We start from the raw sequence: 24,090 nt of genomic DNA on the forward strand, positions 1-24,090 counted from the left end.
TTACACCTGTATCTTAGTCTCTGTAATTTTTAAATCTATACGTGTGGTTATGGTTCTATTCATTCCACGTATTTGTACCTTCTTTTTACTTGATATTTTATTTATCATAGTTTACATACTTTTATTAATTTCATTTTCTCATACATGTACTTGAGATTACATAATTGTCCCAGTGTTACCACCTTGATTATAGCTCTCATTTTTGATACTTTTGTTTAGACTTAAATAACTCAATTTCGATTTTCTTATCAATACCTATGTTGTATACATAGGTATTCAAATTAGCAAATGGATAAACTACTTTCGTTACTAATTTTCAACTGCTTATGCTTAGTGGCTGTAATTACTTCAGTATTTAGAACTCTGAGACTTGTTTTGTGATCTGGTATGTAGTGAATTTCCTTAACGGTTTCTCTATTGCTTTATTTATTTATTATTTTTACTTCATTGTGTCACGAGAGGAAAAAGGCCTACCATAACTGTGGCTCTACAAAGTTCTCGTTCTAGATTTAATCCACTTTCTATTCATACACAATTGATCGAAGTTACATTTTTAAGCAACTACAAGTTACCAACCAACTGCTTAAGGTAAAACCGTGCCCTCTCTAAATCTGAAACTTCTTCTTTAACTTATAAAACTCTTTTGCCTTGAATGATTTACACACTTTTCCCCTTACTATTTTTCTTCAGGTGCTTCTCATATGTAGAATTCAGTTGGATACTTTTTTTTCTTGAGAGGTTTTGCTGCGATCGGCCGGTTAACTGTTCCCGTGTCTGGACTTCCTTCTGTCGCTTACGCCTTCTAATTAGGATAGTCCCTTTAGGAACTCCTCTGCCTTCCCCCGCCCAACACACACTCACCAAAATCAATATATCCGTTACTATGGTAACGCCCCTTCCTCCTAGGTAGTGGACCTCAGAGTTTAAACACTTCCTGCGAACAAGAACAGCTTCACACTCCTGCAGGGAGCCTTCAGCGGGCAGCCCACGACAAGTCTGGGGCACCCGTAAACTATGAAAAGAGGCCAAAGCGACTCACATACACACACAGTCAGCGACACTAAAGTATTGCTCGGATTTGCGGCTCAAAGATCTAAAAGGCACAACAACTTTCAGGCACAGCAGCGCCACACGTATTTCCTGTCCTCGGCGCTTGGCTCACGGAAGTGCACCGGTGCTTGGAGAGCCTGTCCTACTTGGGGCAGCTGAAGCCGGACGGACTTACTGTACAGACATCGTGCTGGTCTCCATCGCCGAGTCGGCTTTGCCTTCGTCTTGCGTTTCCGGGCCTGACCGCTCTGGCTCGCCTGGGAGTTCCGGTGCGCATGCTCCGTAAAGTTCTGGGGCCGCGGCTACGTACGGCGAGGGAACAAAACTGCCGCCGCGCAGCTTGCTGACTTCTTCCTCCAGTTTTTTCTTTTCCTCAAGCAATCGAGCTCGATCTTCAGACAGTGACTCTATCAGATCTGGAGGCCCCCCCCCAAGGTGAAATCACACATTATAAACATTTCATGCGACTGTTTTAATCTTAAAAGATGTTGAAAATACATGACAAAACGTCACTTACCTTTATCTCGCTCTTGCTGTTGCATTGTACTTTTCAGCTTATCATTAAGATCGTTGATTATGTTTTCTTTTCTCATTTTCTCTCTTGTTAAAACAGTGTTAAAGTTGGTCTGGAACAAGAGAATGACAACTGTTTAAATTATCTGCACGTACACAGCAGCCAGGGCGGAATAAACTAGCCAATATTTTTGTTTTGCGTGGTGCATCTGTATGTGGAGAAGCTATAGTGCAGCTCACAAATGATGTATGTCTGGTTTGTTGGTTTGTTTGTTTGTTTGAGGGGCAGAAAGGGACGGAGACAGAGAATCCCAAGCGGGCTCTGCACTGTCAGCGCAGAGCCTGATGTGGGGCTCGAACCACAAATCCGTGAGATCGTGACCTGAGCCGAAACCAAGAATCAGACGCTTAACCGAAGTGAGCCACCCAGGCGCCCCACAAATGATGTTTATTTTTAAATAAGAATGCTATACTGTTGTAAATACAGTGTCACTGCACTGCCCTGGTTCCACATTAAGATACGTTCCAATTTAATACCTTTCAAATGAATTCTATTTTCTCATTACAGACTGTCTACCTATTTATCGTCAGAGGAAATTTAGCATGAAGAGATGATTTTAAATTTGGGGGGAAAGAAAGAAAACGAGGTAACGAGTGTTGTTATACACTCCCTTTTTCTTCTTTAATAATCTTCCTGCTTCTGGAATCTTCCTTTTGTTTTTAGCTAAATCTTGACTACCACAGTAATGTTTCACAGAGGTGACATCATCCCATCTCTTTATCTGGACATCTGGCTTATAATAAAACTAGACTTGTTCTTCCTCGACTTTTATAAAAACTTTCCGGGGCGCCTGAGTGATTCAGTCGGTTAAGTGTCTGACTCTTGATTTCAGCTCAGGTCATGATCTCACAGTCATGAGATCGAGCCCCGCATCAGGCTCCAAGCTGGGCAAGAAGCCTGCTTAAGACTCTTTCTCCCTTTGCCCCTCTCCCAGGCACACACACTTGCTCTCTTTCAAAAAAAAACAATTAGAAAAAAACCAAAACCCCTTCCTACTATGAAGCCCATGTACTGAAGTGCCTGCACAGATCGCGAAAGTCCCTGTGGCAATTCTCACTGTAGTTTCTTTTATAAAGATGACCAAATGGTCGACAATTTCATTTGCAAAATCTCCATTAAGATCTTCTTTAAACTTAAGAGCCACAGGGGCGCCCTGGTGGCTCAGTCGGTTGAGCGTCCGACTTCGGCTCAGGTCATGATCTCACGGCTTCTGAGTTCGAGCCCCGCATCGGGCTCTGTGCTGACAGCTCGGAGCCTGGAGCCTGCTTCAGATTCTGTGTCTTCCTCTCTCTCTCTGCCTCCCCCACTCACACTCTGTCTCTGTCTCTCAAAACCAAATAAACATTAAAAACTTAAGAGCCATAGATGGACGGCAAAGGCCTCTTCCCATCTGCCCAGCATTTGCAATTCCAAAATTAAGAGTCAGGATCCTTCAATTAATGCATACTGCCAATAACACTAAAAACTGGGAGACAGAGTAAGGATATGGCATTTTTAGAGCAAAATTAGTGAATTCATTAAACACTGAGTTAAGCCAGAAAGCATACGTGAAGATGCCTCAAAAGGGGCACTTATGATGTCTTTTGTTAAGCCATCTCTCTATGTATTATTTATGTAAAAAGAATCAACAAATATTTATAATAGCACACACATTTCTGTCAGTTAATTCATCCCCTACCTAATTCGGGCAATCTAAAATTATGTGTCGCTCATAAAGGAGCACACAGAGAAAGATAGCAAGAGAGTGAGAGTTCATGTCGAATGAATCATACAAGGGAATGTACAACCTCAGATTTTTAAAAACAGAGACATCATTAATGATCTCTTCCTTGGTAATTCTTAAAACTGGTCGCTACTTCGCGAACACTTAAAATTCATTGGCTTCCATAAAGCCGCACTCTTTCTTTTTCTAGTTACTCTCCTTCCTTCTTTTCAGGCTCTCCTTTCTTTCCCCAGGCCTTAAAACTTAAAATGTAAAGTGACTACAGGTTCTGAACTATTGGACTTTCTTGAATTCTAAAAAGACATGAAGGTAATCATACCATCTCAGAAAAGGGAAAAGACCCACATATATCGAACGAATGTGGGTACCAACTATATACCATGTGTCACCGTTTCAGAAACGCATCCCTCGGGGTAAGAAAACCAGGTCACTCTTCTAGCCGGCCCGAGCTGTCACTGCAGACGCCCACTGCCCCACCCCCCCCCCCCCCCCCCCGTGCCTGGCAGTTCTCCCCTCTTTCTCCCTGCCCCAGAGGGCGATCCCTATTAAGTACAAATCAAACTGTGGTCCCTTGATTTCCTCTCCAATTGCTCGTCGTCATCCAGGCCTGCGGTGAAGTACAAGCTCCTTCACCAGACCCCCTACTTCTTAGCGGTCTGGCCCCTGCGTCCTTCACGAGCTTTACACTCTCGGTAGTCATCAATACTAACAAGTGAATCGTCAAAGTTCAACAGCCCGCCATTATCTACCACCGGCCTGTCATGTGGATAAGAATGAGGGAAGTGTAAGAAGTCTGTACCGATTAGCATGTAATTTAGAATAATAAAATTTTAGAGCTCAGGGGGAAAATTCAATCATTATATATGAAGTCGTATAAACACTTAAAAGTAATCGGAATTGAAAATGCTTTTATCATGAGGATATTTAATAAATATTATCAAGGTCAAAGCTGGAAAAATCACATCTAAGATATGAGGCACCCTCAGCTGCACAAAAAAATTATATTCGTTAATTTATATTTAGCTTCTTTAGACCTAAAGTAAATGTAATGAGGGTTGGGGAACATACCTGTTGTTCAGCAATCAGAGACGTTCGAACATTCTGCATTTCTTCATTCTTTCTTTTCTCTTGCTCTTCAAGTTGTTCTAGAAACTTTGCTTTTTCTTCCTGAAGCTTTTCTTGAAGTTCAGCGACTAGGCTTGAAGAATCTTCTCTGGTAGATTCAGTGGCAAGACTTGAAAATTAAATGAAGTATTAAACTTTTCCCCCAAAATAACATATAATCGTGAATATATCAAATGCCACAATTCGCTGACATCAGAAAGGCTACGTATCTTCCTTAAACCTAACAATAATTAGGAGATATTTCTGGGTAACCCTCCACCCTTTTTATCTACCAACTGGAAGCAAGTAAGAGGGGAAAGTGCCAGATACTGATACCAACATGGCTGAACGACTATGATAATCGTATGTGATAAATTCAGGATAACCTGCTTCTACCAGTAAGTGGGAATGTTCTCAATATAAAAATCAATATGCGTCTCAACTCAGTTTCAAATTTCAGTTCTGCTATTCCTACAACTGTAATGTACATGACACAGATAAAAAAAGAAAAAAAAGAGAAATAAAAAAGAAACCCATACGTGAAGATCACGTACGTTGAAAAGACCTTAATTTTTAAAACAGGTTTTGGGTCATTTTGTTAGCTAATGAATAAATAACACAAAACTACAGGCGGGCTTAAATGTTCACAGTAAATCCACGTATTCCTAATTCATACTCATCTCCCTCGAAATTAGGTAACCCCTGACGGGTTGCTGACAAAGCACCCGAGAGAAGAGAAGAGGAAAGGCAAAGAGAAAAAGCACAAACACAAGTTAGTAAGCACTGTAACTTCTGATACAGAAGTGAATTTTGTCTGTCTTCAACCTAATAATCTTGTACCTCAAAAACCTTTGCCCATGAAGCAGGTAATTAATCCCACCAAAGGAGTCACAAATATGTTAAAACCACAGGAAAAAGGCTGCCGTCTTAGCAAATATTCCCACACTATTTTGGTGACCAAATCAACTCATTGCTTTAAATGTACACTTAACACAATTTCAAATGACACTTTAATGTTTCTGGAATGACGAGGCATTTTACAACCAATGTGGATATTGAAATTGTTTGCTCTTACTTATTCCTGATGTAATTTCATAATCTATAAAATTATTATACAATTAATACTACAGCAATTGATAATCAGACAAAAACTGTTCACTGTGATTCTTTTAGTCATACTTCCAAATTTACTGATAAAATCTAGTAATTCATATGAACTTGGTCCCCATTTTCTCCTAAGAGATGGTTTTAAATGAGCAAACATGAAGTATGAAGTTAGAGACATAATATTTCTAACAAAGTCTGACACTTGTTAGTTTACAGAAAGGCTTCAACTGGGGAAACACTTAATCCGTAATATAGTAAAAAGGGATAAGGTAAAAGATTTGTTTTCAAAGTTTTCCTTTAGGGCTAGACGACAAAGGGGTACGGAAGGTAAAAACCGTAGCACAGAAAGAAACCTGACAGGCTATGTAAAACAAAGGATTACGGAGAAAACAATATAAATGTGGACTCAACATACCAACCAAGTGTTAAGGATTAAAATTAGGTATACACAGAGTTTACATATTAGCTTGTCTTCAACAGTGCTTGTCTAATAAAATGTTTTATGTTTTTAATTAAAAAAAAATTTTTTTTTTGAGAGAGAGAAAAAGAGCAGGAGCCGGGGAGGGGCAAAGAGAGAGGCAGACACAGAATCCGAAGCAGCTCCAGGCTCTGAGCCGTCAGCACAGAGCCCCACGGGGGGATCGAACTCATGAAATTCGAGATCACGACCTGAGCTGAAGTTGGACACCCAACGGCCCCAAACCTTGTGGATTTTATAAGTACAATGTAAAGTCATTAAAGAATTTTATCTAGAGAGAGAATGATAAAATATAAATTCAGGTTTGTGAAAGACTTCTGTGAGGATATTGGTCAGAACACTGGAACACAGTAACAAAGTATAAAGGAGGGAAGGTTCAGCATGAGAAAGGATTCTGGAAGCGTGCGACTCTCTCCAGAGCTCGCATGGGCTCCTGGGGAGGAGGGAGCCGGCTCCGCAGCGCACGGCGCACAGCCGCGGTGCAGGGATCCCCAGGGCGCGCCGGGCGAGAACATTGCCCTGGCCGAAGTACTTCCGGAAGACGGTGTATTGCCTCCCCAAGGACCAGAGACCCTACAGGTGCCAGCGAAAGGCTTTCCATTGGCGGGGGACAGAGGTGCACCCAGAGGGCATATAGCTTTACTGCTGCCTTTGGAGGTGCTACACCACAGATTCTGTGCACTGCGCAGGCAGTGGGACTGTTTTTCTGCGACGAAGGACATCAGACACAGCGTGGAGAGGCTCTACTCTGGAGGATGGGGGGCGGGGCAGTGTGGTGTCAGGTCCTTGAAGATTTGAGTCTTGAATCCCAGCTCCCTGCCCTGCTATTCCGTAGGGCTGCCTCAACAGCAAGGGATGTGAGATCGCCCCGTCTGGGACGAGAGACTGTGGCGGTGCCGTTTCCCCCCAACGACAACACCGCAGGACTTCAGAGAGCAGCCCAGTGGCCCATAATGGAGGACGGGCCACTTACACCAAACCCTGCCCCCTGTGCCTGGCAGCCGCGTGTTTACTTGGGCAGGGGTGACTCGGAGCCAGCGTACAGGGCCTCTCCTGCAGAAGACCAGCACAGAGAGCACTCCGCGGGCACAAAGTGTTCCGAAAATCCAGTGCTTCGAAACGACACCTGCAGTTCTGGGGGAAACAGGACCAGGCCTACTGGGTTTTGTTTTGTTTTGTTTCTTCTTTTGTTCTTTTGGAATCAGGCTCATAGTTTTTTGTTTGTTGGGTTACTTTTTTTTTCATTTTTTTTTTTCCAGGCTTATTTTAACAAACAAATCAAAGCATACCTATTTAAAAGTCCAAACCCGCCCCAGGACAAGCAAGGAGGAGCTCTGCACAGGACTGACCAGTGGGAATGAGCAGCCAAAACTCAACAGCAGAGTGCACACCGCATACGCCAGAAACTTCCTGAAGTGCCAGGCTGGGGACAGTGTATTCCCCCTTTTTAATACGGCATTACTCTCAGGTGCAGAAAACATGACGAGCTTTCGAAACACACAAAAGACAGACACGCAGCCCAAATGACAAGATGGAGGAATTCTCCCTAAAAGAAAGGTCAAGAAGAAATCAAAACCAGAGACGTGCTCAAAACAGATATAAGCGATATATCTGAACAAGAATTTAAAATAGCAGTCATAAGACTACCAGCTGGGCTTGAAAAAAGTATAGAAGACACCCGAGAAAACCTTGCTGCAGAGATCAAAGACCTAACAACTAGTCAGGCTGAAATAAAAAAATGCTATCACTGAGATACAAAACTGACTGGATAGTCACAATGAGGACTGAAGAAGCAGAGGAAAGAATAGGTAACATAGAAGATAAAATCATGGGAAATAATGAAGAAAAAAAAACTACTGGATCATGGGGAGCCTTTAGAGAACTGAGTGACTCCATAAAACAAAGATTATCTGTATCATAGGAGTCCCAGAAGAAGAGCGGGAAAAAGGGGCAGAAGGTTTATTTGAACAAAGTTTTAGCTGAAAATTCCCTAACATGGGGAAGGAAATAGGCACTCAAGTCGAAGAGGCACAGAGAACTCCCCTCAAAATCAACAAACACAGGTCATCACCATGACATATTGTAGTGAAATGTGCAAGATACAAAAATAAAGAAAGATTTCTGAACAAAAGGCCCTTAACTTATAAGGGTAGATACATGAGGTTAGCAGCAGACCTGTCCAGTGAAACTTGGCAGGTCAGAAGGGAGCGTCAGGAAATTGTCAACGTGCTGAATGCAGAAAACATGCAGCCAAGAATTCTTTAGCCAGCAAGGCTGTCATTCAGAATAGAGGGAGAGTTAAAGAATTTCCCAGACAAAAACTGAAGGAGTACATGACCACTAAACCAGCCCTGCAAGAAATTTTAAGGGGGACTCCTTGAGAGGAGAACAAAATAGAACAAAACAAAAAGACCAAAAGTAACAAGGACTAGACAGGACCAGAGAACATCACCAGAAATATCAACTCTACAGGTAACACAATGGCACTAAATTCACAGCTTTCAATAATCACTCTGAATGCAAATGGACTAAATGCTCCAATCAAAAGACACAGGGTATCAGAATGGATTAAAAAAAACCCCAAGATCCATCTACATGCTGCCGACAAGAGACTCATTTTAGACCTAAAGATATCTGCAGATTCAAAGTGAGGGGGTGGAGAACCATCTATCATGCTAACAGATGTCAAAAGAAAGTCTGAGTAGCCATACTCCTATCAAACACACTATATTTTAATGTTTATTTATTTTTGACAGAGAGAGAGACAGAGCATGAGCCGGGGAGGGGCAGAGAGAGAGGGAGACACAGAATCCGAAGCAGGCTCCAGGTTCTGAGCTGTCAGCACAGAGCTCGATGCGGGGCTCGAACTCACAGACTCTGAGATCATGACCTGAGCCAAAGTCGGACGCTCAACCGACTGAGCCACCCAGGAGCCCCAAACACACTATATTTTAAAACAGAGCCAGCAACAAGCGATGAAGAAGGGCATTATATCATAATTAAGGGGTCTGTCCACCAGGAAGATCTAACAACTGTAAATATTTATGCTCCCAACTTGAAAGCACCCAAATACATAAATCAATTAATAACAAACATAAAGTCAACGGTAATAATACAACAATAGTAGGGGACGTTAACAATCCACTTACAGCAACTGACAGATCATTTAGGTAGAATGTCAAGAAAGAAACAATGGCTTTGAATGACACACTGGGCTGGATGGACTTAACAGATATATTCAGAACATTTCATCCTTTTTTTTTAAAGTTTATTTATTTATTTTGAGAGAGAGAGAGAGAGAGAGAACACATGCAAGTGGGAGAGGGGAAGAGAGACAGAGGGAGAGAGAATCCCAAGCAGGCTCCGCACTGCCAGCATGGGGCCTGAGGCGGGGCTTGAACTCACGAACCATGAGATCATGACCTGAGCTGAAGTTAGACCCTTAACTGACAGAGCCACCCATGTGCCCCTCAGAACATTTCATCCTAAAGCAGCAAAATACACATTCTTCCTGAGTGCACATGGAACATTCTCCAGAACAGATCACATACTGGGTCACAAATCAGCCCCTGACAGGTACAAAAAATTGAGATCATACATGTTTTCAGACCATAACATGATGAAACTTGAGGTCAACCACAAGAAAAAGTTTGGAAAGCCCTCAAATACATGGAGGTTAAAGAACATCCTACTAAAGAATGAATGGGTTAACCAGGAAATTAAAGAAGAAATAAAAAAGACATAGAAGCAAACGAATATGAAAACACAACAGTCCAAACCCTTTGGATACAGCTAAAGCAGTCATAAGGTGAAAGTGTATTGCAATTCAGGCCTAGCTCATGAAGCAGGAAAGGTCCCACGTATACAAATTAACCAAAGGAGCTAGAAAAGGAATAGCAAACAAAGCCTAAAGCCAGCAGAAGGGAAATAAAGATTAGAGCAGAAATAAAGAAGAGTTAATACTTATTCTCAAACTCTTCCAAAAAAGCTTCCAAACTCATTCTATGAAGCCAGCATTGCCTTGATTTCAAAACCAGACAAAAACCCCACTAACAAGCAGAATTACAGGCCAATGTTCGTGATGAACCTGGATGCAAAAATTCTCAACAAGATAGCAGAAACTGAATTCAACAGCAAATTAAAAGAATTATTCACCATGATCAAGTGGGATTCATTTCTGGGCCACAGGTCTGGTTCAATATTCCCAACTCAATATGATATACCACATTAATAGAAGAAAGGGTAAGAGCCATATGATCCCGCCAATAGATGAAGAGCATTGGACAAAATACAGTATCCATTCTTGATAGAAACCTCAACAAAGTAGGAACAGAAGGAATACACCTCAACATCATAAAGGCCACATATCAAAGACCCACAGCTAATACCATCCTCAGTGGGGAAAAACTGAGAGCTTTTCCCCTATGGTCAGGAACAAGACAAGGATGCCCACTCTCACCATTACTATTTAACACAGGATGGGATTCTTAGCCACAGCAATCAGACCTCAAAAAGAAATAAAGGGAAGACAAATCAGCAAGGAGGAAGTCAAACTCCCACTATTTGAAGCTGCGTGATATTCTACGTAGAAAACCTGAAAGGCTCCACCAAACAATTGCTAGAATACATGAACTCAGCGAAGTTGCAGGATACAAAAATCAATGTGCATAATCTGTTGCATTTCTATGCACCAATAATAATAGAAAAAGAAAGAGCAGTAGAAAAAGAAATCAAGGAATCAATCCCATTTACAACTGCACCAAAAACAGTAAGATACCTAGGAATAAACTAAAGAGGTTAAAGATGTGTAGTCCGAAAACTACAGAACACTTATTAATATTGTTAAAATGTATTACCCAACGCAATCTATACATTTCATGCAATCCCCATCAAAATACCACCAGCATTCTTCACAGAGCTAGATCAAACAATCCTAAAATTTGTATGAAACCACAAAAGACCCTAAATAGCCAAAGCAATCCTGAAAAAGAAAAATAAAACTGGAGGCATCACAATTCTGGATTTCAAGCTAGATCACAAAGCTGTAGTCATCAAGACACTATGGTCCTGGCACAAAAACATATGCAAACATATGCCAACACATGCATATGCCAACATATGCAAACACCACACACACACACACACACACACACACACACACACACACACACACTCTTTGCACTTCCTGTGTACACAGGTGTATGAGAAAGCCCTTTCCCCTTAAAAATAAGGTATACTATTAATTTTTCCCAGTTACATAGGAAGGAATGCATCTTATTTTAATTTTGCATTTCCTTAATCCCATGTAGACTGAAAAGCTATTCGCATGTTAGCCATTTGTACTTCTTCACTGATCTGGCTGTTTATATCCTCTGCCCATTTGCCTAACGGCTTGCCTTTTCCTTACTGACTTGTGGGAGTTACATTACGGATACAACCAATATCCTTGTGTCTTGCTGCTGCTTCCCACGGTCCCTCCACGATGCCTCTGGCACATGTGCAACCAACCGAGTGGTGGAAAGCAAGGAGGTGTGCTGGGCTGTGTCATCGCCTCAGCATCATTTCTTCTCACCGATTTCCTTTCTTTTGTTTTAAAATTTTGTTCATTTTTGGGGGGGTCAGAGAGAGGGGCGGGGGGGAGAGAGAGAGAGAGAGCGAGCGAGAGAGTGTGTGAGTAGGGGAGAGGCAGAGGGAGAATCCTGAGCAGGCACTGCGCTGTCAGCACGGAGCCCAACGCCGGGATCAATCTCACAAACCGTGACATCAGGACCTGAGCCCACATTGAGGGTCGGGGGCTTTAACCGACTGAGTCGCCCAAGTGCCCCTACTTATTTTTTTTCAAATGTTTCTTCTGTGTGACAGAGAAGCCTAGAACTGCACCGTCCAGAAACTCCTTCCCAGTTAAATTCTGAGTTCAAGTTTGCCAATGATAGACGAGAAAGAGTCTGTCACTCTCCAGAGGTGGCTATGGCTAGATATGGGGGCTACGTAAGATTCCGAAGGGTTTTCCAAGTGAAATGCCTGTACTGGTGCCCCACTAGGCAACTGGTGTGGAAGTCTCCAAGGAACTGTAGTCATTTCCTTTTTTTTTTTTTTTTATTTTTTTTTTTTTTTTGAGGAAAGAGCAAGGAAGGGGAGGGGGGGGGGGGGGGGGGGGGGGGGGGGGAAAGAGAGGACCTAACAGTCTCTGTGCTGTCAGTGCAGAGCCCGATGTGGGGCTCGATCCCGGAGCTGAGATCAACAGTCAGATGCTTAGCCAGCTGAGCCACCCAGGTGACCCTGTAGCCATTTCCTGACGAGCCACCCACTTTTGGTGCTTCCGATGGCTTTGAATCCAGATTTCCAGGTCTTCAGCAGCAACTCCCTTACCCCGTCCCTCCCTTAGGTCTCCCCAAATTCACAGAAGTTCTCATTTTAATCTATAACCCTTTAATCCTGGAGTATTTAAGAGATTCTGTTTTCTAGACTCAATCCTAACAGACACAAATATGATCCTTGGGGGAAAAGAGCATAAAGACAGCAATCTGAAATTGGATGCTCTGATCTGCAGGCAGTCGTGACCTCACTGCCAGCGGGACACGAACTCTGGGAGAATAGGGCATTCCAGGGCCTAACAGCTGACACCTATAGCTGTCGGGCTCAGGTGGCTAAAGGTTTTAGAGACGCCATAGCTGTCCCCACCGAATCCCACCCAGGTGTTTTGACCAGCAGCAGCAGCCTCTGTTCCCTCATCTAAAGATTAGTGTCCCCTTGCCCCAGGGTCCCATCTCAACAAGCTGACCCCTCTCAACCGGCTCCCCTACTATTTAATTACTTCCAGACCCATCTCTACTTTCAAATCTCCAGATCCCAGGCGAGTTGAAAATCTAACCAAGGAGGAAGTCCAACTGCAAAGTTTCCATTTATTTTGGTAGCAATATAGGGAACATGTATGGGAATACATCCGACAGGAGTCTGAAGGGGAAAGGCAAACATAGGGATAACCGAGGCCACAATTATCTGTACAGCTACAATAATCAGAGACTCTACATTCAATGTTAACAGTTTACTTCACTGCCTGCCTGACACCTGGACCTAATGGCCAACACTACAAGAGAATGCGATGCGGAGAGGAGATATTCTAGACTACAGGCAGGCACACAAAGGCGGGTAGGCCAGATGCAGCTTTTACCCGTTGGTGTAACTCAAGTTTTACTGCAACGCGGCCACACCCAGTCATTTATATGGTCTCACTTGCCTCTTGCCAGGTGAGTAGCGTGGACAGAAACCTTATCGAAGGGTTACAATGGTGCCAACCAGTCCCTTTATCAACGATTCTCAAAGTGTGATCCACGGAACCCTGGGGTGACTAGAACACTTTCAAGGGATCAGTAAGAGCACAGCTATTTTCATAATAATACTAAAATGACATGTCTCTTATACTTTGCTGTCATCTGTACATGATAAGATCGCTGACCCCTTAGCATAAATTAAAGACAATAGTGCCAAACTGTACTTTTAGTCACTGTTTCCTTTCCATCAAGGCAGTCGAAGCGATAAAGAAAAAGGCAGGTTGATTTTGGAACATCCATAATGTGGTAAAAATTGTCACTATCGAAATCTGACCACGGAGTATGCACTTTTTAGTGTCAGGTGTGACAAAATGAGAACATATAAAGCCCTTCTGCCGCTTCCAGAAGCGTGTCTGTCTCACGGAACAGTTCTTGTATGACTGTTCTGGCTGTGTGAATTTGGCTGCTTTTTTCATCCTATACGATTTCTATTTGAAAAATGACAATCTTTGTTATTTAAATTTGAGTTTTCCAACAGACATTTTTTTTTTCAAAAATGACCCACATGAGTGTGTTACTTCAATGAACACCTGACAGAATTTACCAGTGGTAAAATGTCACTCTTTAAGAATAAATTAAAATTTTAGAAAATTTCGGGCACTTGGCTGGCTCCGTCAGATGTTAACTCTTAATCTTGGGGTCATGAGTTCAAGCCCCATGTTGGGTGGGCATAGAGAAAATGTAAAACAACAACCCTCCTCCCCCCCCCCCGTGCCCCAAACTTTAGAAAACTTGTATCTGCCACTATAAGTTTGAGAGCTTCCTAGCACCTAAGATCTTTTTCATAAAATTGGTAGGTATATTAACATCTGATTTTTCTGTCAATAAAATATGTCAGTATTTACAAGATCCGTTTAACTCCGGGAACCAGTGGTTTTCAAATGACCAAAATCATGCATGAGTAAAACATCCACTCCAAGTGCAAGACAGATCGTTCAACAGATATTAGCAAGTAACAGTAGGAAAAAAATCCACTTGACAGTTTAATATTCCATACTGAAACCAATGTTTAAGAAATCATCATTTGTTGGATTTTTATTTAGTATCAAAGAAATATTCACAAGCATCTGAACAAGCTCTTGAAATATACCTCTTTTCCAGTTACATGTAAGTGAAAGGCTGAATTTTTATCACCCGTTAATCAAAAGACACCGCAACAGATTGGACGCAGAAACAGGAGACTCCATTAAGCCAAACATTAAGGAGATCTACAAATGTATAAACACAATGGCACTCTTCTCACTAATTTTCATCTTAGAAAACGGTTTTTAAAGAACAAATTTCGTCTTGAGGAGGACACCCAAAGAATGATGGTGACAGGCACCGTGGAAGAGATTTATTATTTGTACCCTGGGAGGGTCCAGAGAATGCACCCTTCGCCAAAACTTTGGGAAATTCGACTTCAAAAGGCTCTGTAGTGGTACTCCGCAGGACAAGGAGAGCAGAGTGAGGCGAAATCGCTGAAAATCAATGACCTTAACGGGAATGACAAGACTCTGGAGAGGTGGAGGCCGATCAGCGGCACTTAACCAGACACACGATGTGGGGCTGTTATAGACAGCAGTGCTGGAGCGGCAACTAGAAGGTCTGACCCAGAAACACTCTGGTGCTGGCTGTTCGCAGGGCTAAGACAGAATGGGATGATCAAGGATTAAAACTTCAAAAGCCTGTTTTGTTTGGTTTTGTTTTTTTACAACTCAGTATCTGCTGCTCAGAGAGCTAATTAAAATACAGAGAATCACTACCCCTCACCCAATCCCAAGACCTGAGTCAGTCACCAACTACAATGCCAAAGTTTGATAATATGGTCTCTTTTATAGTCTTTAGCATAGGGACCTGTGCCCACTTCTCAGGCTGACTGTGTACTCTGGGTAAGTAATTAACCAACTCTGGAGGGACTAATGAATGCTGGCTCTGAAGGGGCTCGAATGTCACTGCGGTCCACCAGGAGATTACGGACAGCCAGGTGATACATGGAGCTTGGACCCAGTGGGTCCCTTACATCCACAATTTATAGTGGAACAGACACAAAAGCAACTGTTGGAGATACCCTGTTGGTTCCCTTATTTACGGAATGGAGACGTATCATGGTGAAAAGCCAAGTCAAATCCCTAAAACCGCCTCTCGCTTCACATGATATAAGGGAGATTTCTACCACATTCTCATTCAACTTAAGTGTGTGTCCTGTAGAAAACACACAAAAACAATGGATTCTCGTCAATTCGATCAGGCAGCGGCTCCAAGAAAACAGTTATTCCACACGTGCCCTCTCTGCTGTGGCAAATCAGCAAGGCTACCACTACCTGACACGGAGCTACTGACTTAGTGATTTCTTCCCTCTTCGTAGCTCTAAGTAGACACCGGGGCTGACAAACTCCTTTAAAGGGATGGGTAAACATTTTCACCGGATGACCCGTCACACCTACTCAACTACGCCAAAAGCAACCACAGGCAACAAACAGGTCAAGGAACGGGTATCTGTGTATTCCGATACAGCTGCGTTTACAGAAACAAGTGGTGAGCTGGATTCCCACAGGCCAGTCTGTCAATCCCTAGTATAGACCCCAAGAGTCCGTCAGATTTCACCTACAGCAACAGCAATACGCTTCCAATGTCTTATCGTCTCTGGATTATAACAATTCTCTAGTCCTCTGTTAAAACCACGCTGGCAGGGATATTGGTCTTCTGGCGATTCCTCAAGATATCACACTAATCTAAGAGGTGGGGAAAAAGAAGAAAAAAAACAGATCACACCAATCCGATACAGTTACGGCATTTATGCACCTTGGGCCAAGCAGGCAAAAGCGGCAACCACCTGAGCTACCAGGGCAAGGCACACGTGTGCCAGAAGGTGAGCGATAAAGCAACAGATGAAAATTCAGCTGCTTGTTGGCACGGTGAAATTTCTAAGCGCCCGGTGGTCTGATCACGTGAGCTGCCCCCTCTAAGGTGAAGGGCCAAGCTGCTGCCAGGGGAGCATCTCGGAATCCTGCAGGCAAGACGCACCTGGGTATGCCGCTCCGACTCGTTTACGGGAGAACCTGTGAGGCTCCCTGGTCGGTAGAAGGCCCAGAGCGACGAGCAAGTCGCTCGGCCCCTCGGGCCACGTTTGCCAGAAGACGCCTGAAGTGTCGGTAGCAGAGATGAACACCGCACAGAGCTTTTGGCGAGGCCGATACGAGAAATCACAGCTGAGACCCTTAGAATTGTGAAGCGCACCACCAGCTCCCTGTCGTAAAGTGACTGCGGCTTGCTGCTGGGGCTGTACAGATTGACAGACTGGCCACGGTCCCCCAAGCTACTGGGTGGCCTGAGCTGACCGTCGTCAAGCGAATACTTGAAACCACAGGCTGGGTAGACACAGCAGTCTTCTTTCAGAAGACAGGTGTGGCGTGCGTGAGAGCCAACGAAATACGGCACAAGTAAGAGGCTCCGGTTCCCAAGGTGCCTCCTCCCGCTACACTGCCTCTCTCCCCGTCACCGCTCTGACATTCACCAGGAGCGAAAAAAACTGGCAGGCCTGGTTTCATCAGGATTCTGCAAAATGCACTGCCACGATTCAAAGGTCCAGTTGAGGTACAGAGCCCCACTGAGGAGTGGCTCCGAAGAAGAGTAGAGAAGGGAAAGTTCCCAGCGGCAACATGTCAAACAGTGTACCCGAAGTTAGCTGGGAGGAGAAATGGTCAGGGGTACAGATTTACGCTGCTTCACGGAGACTGGTCAAAGGCTCGGCTGGATAGTGAGGGACTCGGGAGAAACTAGATTGAAAGCTGGTGGGAAGGTTTCTGGAAAAGAAATACGGATCACACTCTTAAATGTGCAGGATATGTAAGTATGAGATTAGGTTCTGAGTATATTCTGTCCCGCTGTGAGGAACCTCTTGATTCTCAGATGGGCAAGGTGAGCATTCTGTGAGTATCAATCAGTCCTATTCAAAAGGTTCACGGACAACTATCCACAGAGGCGGGAAGTGAGGTTACATATGGGCTCGGTAACATGGATTTCTGTGCGTCTAGTAACCAGCAGCGGGCCCCCGATATGGCAGTGCTCATTTGGGAGACCAGCCAGCTACCTGGTGGCAGGCTGATCCCACGGGACTGTTGCCGTCATAAAAAGGATAGTAATCTGTCTTCACAAAGACAGTTTATTACTCTCCGAATGGAATTACCTTCCATGCCCGCAGTATTTCTGAACATACCCACCATTCCGGAACAGACAAAAGGCCTTATTCACTGCCATGATATTCTACTAGAATTGCTTCTGAACAAGGAATTTCATTTTACAGCGAAACATATGTAGCCATGGCCTGTAGCCCGTGGAAGTCACTTATCTTACCACACAGGCCAACCCTTAAAACAGCTGGGTTGATACAACTGTGGATCACTGCACCGAAAGCTCAGTTAGGGTACCAGATGGGCGGCATTCTGAATGGCCAGGCTGAAGGGTGCAGTGCGCGCCCTGAACCACAGACTACTTTGTGAAACGAATCCTCCCACAGTTAGAACACACAGGCTGGACAACCAGGGATGAAAACTAGAATAACTAGTATTTCAATGAGCCAAGAGCAAAAATTTTGCTTCCCTTCCCTACAACTCTGGACCCTGCCAGTTTAGTTCCCTGCAAAAGAATTCCTTTGCCAAGAGACAGAACCGGGGCCCCAGTGAAATGGAAGCTTCAACCACCACATGGACACCTAGGGCTCATCGCAGCATGGAATCAACACACAAAGAAAGAAGCTGCATTATGTACTGATACGACTGAACTTATCAACGGGAAACAGCTGCTCCTGCACTGTAAGGGCAGAGGAAGATGCCTGAAAGTCAGAAGCTTTCCTAGGATGTCTCTTGGCACTGCTGTGTCCATTGAGAAACAAATGAGCACCTACATGAACCGCATTACAGGAGGAACCATTAACGGCAGTCTCTTCAGGCCAAGAAGTGAAATCAGCGGAGGTAACGTCTAAGGTAGAAAATGGGGTGCGGAGCAGAAGGAAGCTGCAAATACCTACTAGGGTTGCAAGACTAATTAGAGAAATAAAGACTACCATAATTAAACCTCTACATATTGGATCAAATTTTTTTATCTTTATTCCCCTTCTCTCATCATTTTACTATGTAATGAATGTTGTGACAATTGTAGTCAACCCTGTATTTCAGTATTTAACCTACAGAATATCAAAGAGAGATTAGGTCTGTGCAGAGAGAAACATGAAGAGCTCCAGGACGGCTAAAATGACAGAATGAGTCTCACGTGTCGAAGAGGGTGAGGCTATCGGAGGTGATGTGAGGGACATAAGCTGAATCACGTCCAACGGAAACCTGACATTTTAAGTGTCTCTATTTGGAATCAATATGGGTAGAGACAGGAAGGCTCCCCTGAGTTGGAAATGGGAGGTATACAGTGCTGGACTGTCATCATTCTGCCACTGCTCTCCCTCCTCTTCTAGAATCTCATCTGCACTGTACTGCAGAGAGGCTATATTTCCGAGAATCCCCTTCTAACTGCAAGTTTGCCAATGAAAAGAAGTTAGGAAAAAAACTTCAAATAAACCAAAAGAAGGAAATCAATGAATTAAAAAAGGAAGAAGTCCTTGAAAACACTTGAAATTTGCAAAACAATCCTTCTCTGGAAATCCCAGATGCTAATCCATTTTATTATTACTTTTTCCTATTTTTTAAAGAAGTTTATTTATTTTGAGAGAGAGTGCACACGCACAAGACCTGGAAAGGAGAAAGGCAGTCCAGGCTTACTCTCCAGAGGTGGGTGTACCCAAGATAATTTCCACAGGAGCTTCCTGTCAAGTGAGTGAGAGCGGCCCATTTTGTGCTACAGACTGAGCTGCATCACTGGGGCTTGGAAGAGATTCTGGGTCGCCACGGCAGCTTTCCAGTGAGCCGTGAAGAGCTATCGGCTTTGGTGGGCATTTCAGCATCTGTTTTCTTTCACCAGAGCTTTCCTTGTTTTTAGAAGCCATTCCCTTGACCTTAGCTCCTCTAGCCCCGTAAATGTTCGTGCAGGCCCTGATTCCTGGATTAAACCCTCCAATCCCCCCAGAATACGTAAAGAGTTTCTGTTTTCAAAACAGAAGGGGAAGTTGAACTGTAAGTCAATATATGCATATTACACAGCAGAAAGTCAATCACAAGAGACTGTAAAAGTGATCAGGCAAGAAACAGGTTAAAACATATCAGGCATACAAACCTATAAATATATTCACTTGGAAGAATTAGTGATAGAGCTCGTGGATAATGCTCCAGAAATTCTTTATTAGGCCATAAAACCCCTCAGTGGAATTTAAAGAGCAGAAATAACTGAAGACTACTTCTCTGGTCAAAAGGCAGTAACATCAGACAGGAACAATATTAAAAATGCAAAAAACCCAAAGCCCCCAAAAAACAACCCCCACTGTATAAAACCTGGAATTTAAAAACATTATCTTTTGAACCGCAGAGGGAATAACTGAACTTTAGTATGAACTTTAATATCAAGAAAATAACAATGAAACTAGCCCCAATTTAGAATTTAGCCTTTACTAAGCGCTGCTCAGAGGAAGGTGTTATCTTTCATACATACGCAACTTGTTAAAATGGTTTATTTACTTTATTTATTTACTTTGAGAGAGAGCGAGAGAGCACAAGCGAGCAGGGGAAGGGGCAAAGAGAGAGGTGAGAGAATCCCAGGCAGGTTCCGCACTGCCAGTGCAGAGCCTGATGCAGGGCTCGATCCCACAAACCGTGAGATCACAACCTGAGCCGAAATCAAGAGTTGGGATGCTTAACCGACTGAGCCACCCAGGTGCCCCACACATCCACAATTTAAAAAGAAGGGAAAACAGTAATTTTCAACTGGAAGAAATTAGAAAAAAAAAACTTCACATAAACCAAAGGGAATTTAATGAATTAAAAAGGAAGTCGTCCTTGAAAACACTTGAAATTTGAAAAAAAAAAAAAAAATCATCCTCTGGAAGTCCAAGTGCTAATCCATTTTATTTGTATTATTTTTTCTATTTTTTTTTAAGTTTATTTAATTTGAGAGAGTGCACACGCACACATGTGCTCACGGGGGAGGGGCACAGAGAGTGAAGTGAGCGCGTGAGCGAGCGAGAATCCCAAGCAGGCTCCACACTGTGAGCAAGGAGCCCTACAAATCCTAAGATCAGGACTTGAGCCGAAATCAAGAGTCGGATGCTTAACTGACTGATCCATCCAGGGGCCTCATCAAGATACTAATCCATTTTACAAAGCCACTAATGGACTTAGGTAGTGTTATTTTTTAAATGTTTCTAAGAAACACTGACTATAAAAGTTTTTATTTTATAAAAATACCTGTTACTATGTTTACCTAAGATACGTAAGTAAATCAAGGTACTGTGATTACACACACAATTAAAATTTGACTCGCCAATATTTTCATTCTATAATTACAGCCTAAAGTAATTCTTACCTTTTTGCTATTTGATTCTCAAGATGTTTAACTTTTTCTAATAACTCTTTCTCAACAGCTTCTCTCTCCAATTTAAACTCCTTTAGGGCAGTCTGAATAGCTTCTTCTTTTTCACAATTAAGCTTCTGAATTAACCGTTCTCGGTCTTGTTCCTGGCTCATGACAAATTTCTCTTTGTCCTTCTCAAGTTTCTGGATAATAGCTTCATACTTCTCCTCCTGCTGGGTGAGTTTTTCCTCTTTTTGCTTTTCAAGAGCACTCAATTCCGCATCCAGTTTACCCTGCAGTTCAGCTATTTCTTCTTTCAGGCTTTTTTCCACTTCAAATGCTTGGTGGTGCAAGGATGTTACTTGGTTTAATTCAGCTTTCAGCAGGTCAGATTCTTCTTCGTGTCTACTAATTAACTCTGAAATGCACTGATCTTTTTCAATGGTCATTAAAGTTCTTAGTTCTGCCAAGCCCACCTGGTAGCTTTCGTTATTATCCTGAATCTTTTGGTTGAGTTTACTTATCTCTGTTCTCAAATTTTCCGTCTCTTGTTCAAGGAGAGATTTTAAGGTCTCCTTCTGCTGGGCTCTGCTTTCTTCCAGCAAAATTTTTATTTCATCGGTTTCTGCTTCCTTCAACGCAAGTTCAACCTCTAATTTACATCTCACGTCCGACAGATCGGAAACTTTGAGTTTTAGTTCCTGGAGCTGTTGTTCTTTCTCCTGGATAGCGGCGGCATGAGACTCCTGGATCTGGTCGATTCTGTGCTGATTCTCCTTCTTCAATTTCTCCAAAGATGCCCCGTGGTCGGTCTTGGCCTTCTCGACCTCCTGCATGTGCCTGGCGTGCAGAGCGTCCTCGAGCTCCTTGAGGTGACGCTGCTCTAAGCCCTGGAGCTCCGTCCGCAACAACTGAATCTTCTCATCATTTTCCACGTGCAGCTTCTGCAGGTCTTCCAGAACGGTCTCCCGCGAGTGTTTCAGCTCGTCGATTTCGCAGCTCTGAGTGCGCATGAGACTTTCCATCTCCAGCAACTTCTGATCCTTCTCATTTTGCAGGCAGATGACGGCTTCTTTTTCGTGTTTAACCAAAGCAAATTCGTTATCTTTGTTTTGTAAAACCTCCTCGAGGCACGCCAAGTCTCCTTTCAGCTTTTTAATTTTGTTTTCGTTTTCCTCGCTCTCCTTTCTGAGTGCAGCAAGTCTGTCTTCGTACTCACTTTTTAAAGACTGCAGTTCTTTTTGATGTTTTTCGTTTAGTGTCATTTCCAGAGAATATCTTACCTTTTCAATAACGTTTCTTATTTCTAATGCTGTACATTTTAAAGAATTTGAGAAGTCACACTGTCCTTTCTGGACAAATGTTCTGAAGTGGCAAAGGTCTTTCTTGATGGTTTGTATACTGAAATGCGAGTCTTGGGCAACAAGTCGGCACTTTTCCAATTGGACATTTAGAGAAGCATGATCTCCTAAATCCTCTTTCCCACATACAGTTGTATCCTGCATCCGTCTACTGTCTATTGCATTGATGACTGATGAATAAAGCGATTCCACCATCATTTCTGGACTCTGTGGATCACTTATAGGATTAGGAGATGACAAATTTTCTTCTATTACAAACTCATTCACAGCAGACATAAAATCCGATTCAGGACTTTCTGCTAATGAATCTAAGTCCAATGAAACTTGATGAATAGTCTGTTCTATGTTTGGATGAGGGATAGTTTCAAAATCAAAGGTATGTGCATCGATGCTATCTGGAGATAATTCTTCTAAGGGACACACCGCAGGACACAAGGGATCCTGAACGGCGAGCGGAGGAGGAGTTCTCGGTGAGGTAGTAGTTGCAATTCCTGCTGTACTTTCTATCCTTGGTGAGGAAGCCGACTGCGGGGATACCTGACCCATGGATGCCTGGAAGAGAGAGGGACAGGCTTTACAGAGCTACAGCAACAAAAACACGTAATACCAGTGAAGCAACCACTTGTAAGAACTTAATTTGCCTTTTGTTCACTCAGTAGATCTGTAATGGTCTGTGACATTTCATCCAAACTTTGTGCTGCTTTTACCAAATTGTGTAGAGCGAGTACATGCTGGTGTAGAGGTTCAAAATCACAAAGTAAGGGAACCCTGAAACAGAATGCAATTAAATTAGAGTTCTGATTCTGCAATGACAAGATGGATACCTACACGCAAATATGTCAAACTATGTCCAAAATAACTACAGTATTAACATCCTCTTCAAATCAACCGCAGCAACAGCTTCAGGGGCCTGAGGCATAATCATTACAGTGATGAATTAGAAATCCCCCACAGTATACAAAAAGTCCGAGTAATTACTAGAAAAGAAATTAATTGCATGTAAGGCATTAATTTCCTTCTGTTTTATCTTCGTTTTCTGATCATTTGCATATTCCCTAGAAATCTCCTAAAGCAGCACAGGAAAGCCAGTCTATCATAACGCATTTCTATATTCGGGCATCTCCTAAGACTACTGGTGCTACTTTCCACAGCTCCAAAATAAGGAAAACATTGTAAGGGGATAACCCAAGTCAAAAACACTAATGACATTTACCTGAGGAATGGCTGAACTTCTGAAGGACAAAATGATTGCAGAAACTGTAGATCTTTTAATGAAATATCTGGAAGTTCACAGTCAAACTTTCGAGGCTTCTGTGTCTACACAAAACAAAACAAATCAACTCAAAAGTGACCAAAAGACATAAGAGGACAAATTCACGAATGCTTCTCTACTGTCATTAATTCCAATATAACAAAGAAGCAAACATGCTACAAAGCCCCTACTAACATTTAAGGAATAGAATAAAACAAAATAAAAACAAGGGACTGTTCAATGACAACATGGTATACTATTTTCTGAGTCTCAAGTAACTGGGAACCATAAGCTGTTGGTGATTAACTGTCGGCACAGTTCCTTTCTCTCGTCAGCTTTTTAAAAATGGGGTAGCAGCCTGTCAACATTAAAGGAACACATCTGCGTCACTAGCACATAGGCTGTTCCCGAAGTTTTCTTTGACTTACAGCCTCACCATGAAGATCTCTCTAGCCCTGGCCCCATCTCTATGCCTATCACTTACTAGCACGCCTTGTTGCTGTACTGTGAAAAGTTTTCTCCTACGTAACACTGCCTTGCTTGCCTTTCACTGATCTTTTTTCCATTACATTTTCAAATATAAACTCTTAGCCGATTTCAGCTTCTTTAAAAACAAATTAGATTTATAACATCATTTCTTTATGATATTGGCAAGAAATACTTTGAGAGAGAGAGAGAG

The 24,090-nt window shown here is 42.8% G+C and overlaps 1 protein-coding gene across 6 annotated transcripts in view; it reads right to left on the bottom strand.

Annotated features, from left to right (window-relative positions):
• RB1CC1 (RB1 inducible coiled-coil 1) overlaps positions 1-24,090 on the bottom strand; it is a 91,376-nt gene that overhangs the window by 15,514 nt on the left and 51,772 nt on the right. For all 6 annotated transcript variants that reach the window (XM_049633401.1, XM_049633399.1, XM_049633400.1 and 3 more), the window contains 6 exons: positions 23,373-23,476; positions 22,801-22,927; positions 20,811-22,711; positions 4,416-4,581; positions 1,568-1,676; positions 1,226-1,466 (listed from right to left, as the gene is read on the bottom strand). In XM_049633401.1, coding sequence (XP_049489358.1) covers positions 1,226-1,466; positions 1,568-1,676; positions 4,416-4,581; positions 20,811-22,711; positions 22,801-22,927; positions 23,373-23,476 — 2,648 coding nt within the window. The remainder of the gene's footprint in view (positions 1-1,225; positions 1,467-1,567; positions 1,677-4,415; positions 4,582-20,810; positions 22,712-22,800; positions 22,928-23,372; positions 23,477-24,090) is intronic.

Source organism: Panthera uncia, chromosome F2 (assembly GCF_023721935.1).
Source record: "Panthera uncia isolate 11264 chromosome F2, Puncia_PCG_1.0, whole genome shotgun sequence".
NCBI lineage: Eukaryota > Metazoa > Chordata > Mammalia > Carnivora > Felidae > Panthera > Panthera uncia.